The sequence below is a fragment of the Beta vulgaris genome, chromosome 9 (assembly GCF_026745355.1).
Source record: "Beta vulgaris subsp. vulgaris cultivar EL10 chromosome 9, EL10.2, whole genome shotgun sequence".
NCBI lineage: Eukaryota > Viridiplantae > Streptophyta > Magnoliopsida > Caryophyllales > Amaranthaceae > Beta > Beta vulgaris.
Window position 1 is genome coordinate 11,555,905 of NC_079210.1, and position 2,300 is coordinate 11,558,204.

General features: G+C 34.3%; 1 protein-coding gene across 1 annotated transcript; it reads left to right on the forward strand.

The window, feature by feature from the left end:
- Positions 1-378: 378 nt before the first annotated feature.
- On the forward strand, positions 379-1,317 carry LOC104903234 (auxin-binding protein ABP19a). Its single transcript, XM_010691243.4, has one exon. The coding sequence runs from the start codon at positions 515-517 to the stop codon at positions 1,139-1,141; it is 627 nt and encodes a 208-aa protein (XP_010689545.2). The 5' UTR covers positions 379-514; the 3' UTR covers positions 1,142-1,317.
- The last annotated feature ends 983 nt before the right edge of the window (positions 1,318-2,300 follow it).

The following is a 2,300-nucleotide window of genomic DNA, read 5'->3' on the forward strand; positions in this document are numbered from 1 at the left end:
TGACGGGCGGCTGCAACTCGTCTAATATTTTAACATACGTGTTGTTATTTTTTATGTTTTTTTTAGGAGCATACGTGTTGTTACTTGAGAAAATAAGGATGAACTCACTCTTGTTGACGTCTTCAAAGTATGGACTACTATCTTCATTCTTCCCCAGGCCCCAGGGCCCTTAATTGTATTATTGACTACTTCTATAATAGAATGCTCAAGTTTTTATTTGACCATTTATTCTACAATATCCTTATCATTCTTTCTAGTTTTGTACTTGGCAGACATTTAAAAAAAAATTTCATTGACTTCAAACCTCTAGCAAGGCCTTTGAAAAATATAAAATAGTTTACTAATAGGAGAAGCCCAGTCCCACGAAAATTCCCACGCATCCATGTAAAGTATCCCCTGTTTCACTATATATATATGGTGCCAAATCTTGGCTATTAGAAGCAAAGAATATCAAGATCGAGCTGATAAAACTGCCCATAGCAAATATACCACCATTAACCTTTCAGTTTCCAAAATGAAAAACCTTGCACTTTTCTTCACTTTTTCTCTCTTAGTGTGTCTCTCTTGTGGCATAGAAGTTGACTTTTGTGTAGCAGATCGTAGTCTTCCGAGAGGGCCAAAAGGATATGCTTGTAGAGATCCTACCACTCTTACAACTGATGATTTTGTTTACACCGGTTTTCGTGGTGGCAGAACGATCACAAATGTACCTGGAAATAACGTAACTCTAGCATTTGTGGATCAATTCCCAGCTTTGAATGGCTTAGGTATTTCTATGGCAAGGTTAGACTTTGGTGTTGGTGGAGTTATACCAGTACACTCACACCGAACATCAGAAGTTTTGATTGTGTCAAGAGGGTCAATAATTGCAGGATTCATTGACACAAACAACACTGCATACTACAGAAGACTTGAGGTTGGAGATGTTATGATTTTCCCACAAGCCATGTTACATTTCCAAGTTAATGTTGGTACATCCCCTGCTACCGCATTTGTTAGCCTGAATGGGGCTAACCCAGCAATTCAATTCACTATGAACTCTTTATTTGGGGGTAACTTACCCGCTGACATAGCTCAACAGATCACTCTATTGAGTAACACGGAGGTGATGAGGATGAAAAGAGCATTTGGTACTGCTTAAGCTTCTTTACAAAGATGAAAGTCTATTAGTTTAATAATTCATTGCATAAATTGTTGTTATAATTAAAGCGTGTGTTTGTATTTTTTCATTCATGTTTAATCTTAAGAGTTTATGAAATTTTACTTTTTATGAATATAATACTCAATAATAATATTATTTTTCTTGTTTCCACACAATTATACAAGGATGATTAAACTTTCATATTTAGATTGATAGAATAGAAGAGATTTATTTCGTGCTAATGTTGATTAAGAATTGGACTAACCTTGGACATGGGTTGCCCACATTTATTTCGAGTAGCGCCGAACATTAGTATAAATTTAGGAAAATGTTTGGCTTACGCTGAGGGTGACTGACCCTCATGACATGGCAGATGATATGGCCTTTTCTGAATCTTTACGGCGGTTGTTTTCTGAAAACATGGTTCATCTAATGTGCCTCAATGAACTTTGCAAGTTCCAAAATAAATAATTTGTTCCTTACATCTCGCCACTTTGCAAGTGCCTCAATTAAGATTGTTAAGTACTAACCATGCATTTAATGACAAGATCTTTATAGCATGAAAAAAATTGTTTTTTTTTTTTATCTTTTTATCCACTATGAGTTATAGCTATTCTACTCGATATTATAAAATTTAAGGAAAATGATATATGTAGCCCTTAGGGCTATGTATAAGAAGTTTAAAATAGAAATAAAAATTTGAATAAAGTATTTATTATCTCAAATGATGTGAAATTTTGTAATGAATTCATAAATTGTTTCCATTATAAGACATGTATTTAATGCTTATATGTAGCCCTAAGGGCTACATATAACATTACCCAAAATTTAATTACTTATTTACATCTTTTTTTCTAAAGGTAATGGTAAAAGTTGATACGGCACGTCAATCTAACACGAAACTAGACCTGTTAATAGTAGATTTGGGTCGTGAGATTGACCCGTTTAGCATACGGGACATGACATACTTATTTAATGGGTCAATTATACTCAACTTTAACATGCAAAATCTAACTCAACTCGCCAAGACGACCTAAATAGACTCGTCAATAATAGGTTTGGGTCAAGGGCATTGCACTGTTTAAGTATACAAGTCAATATGATATATTTATTAAATGAGTCAGGTTAGGTTTAAGGAATCCAACAGTTTTGAAAGTTG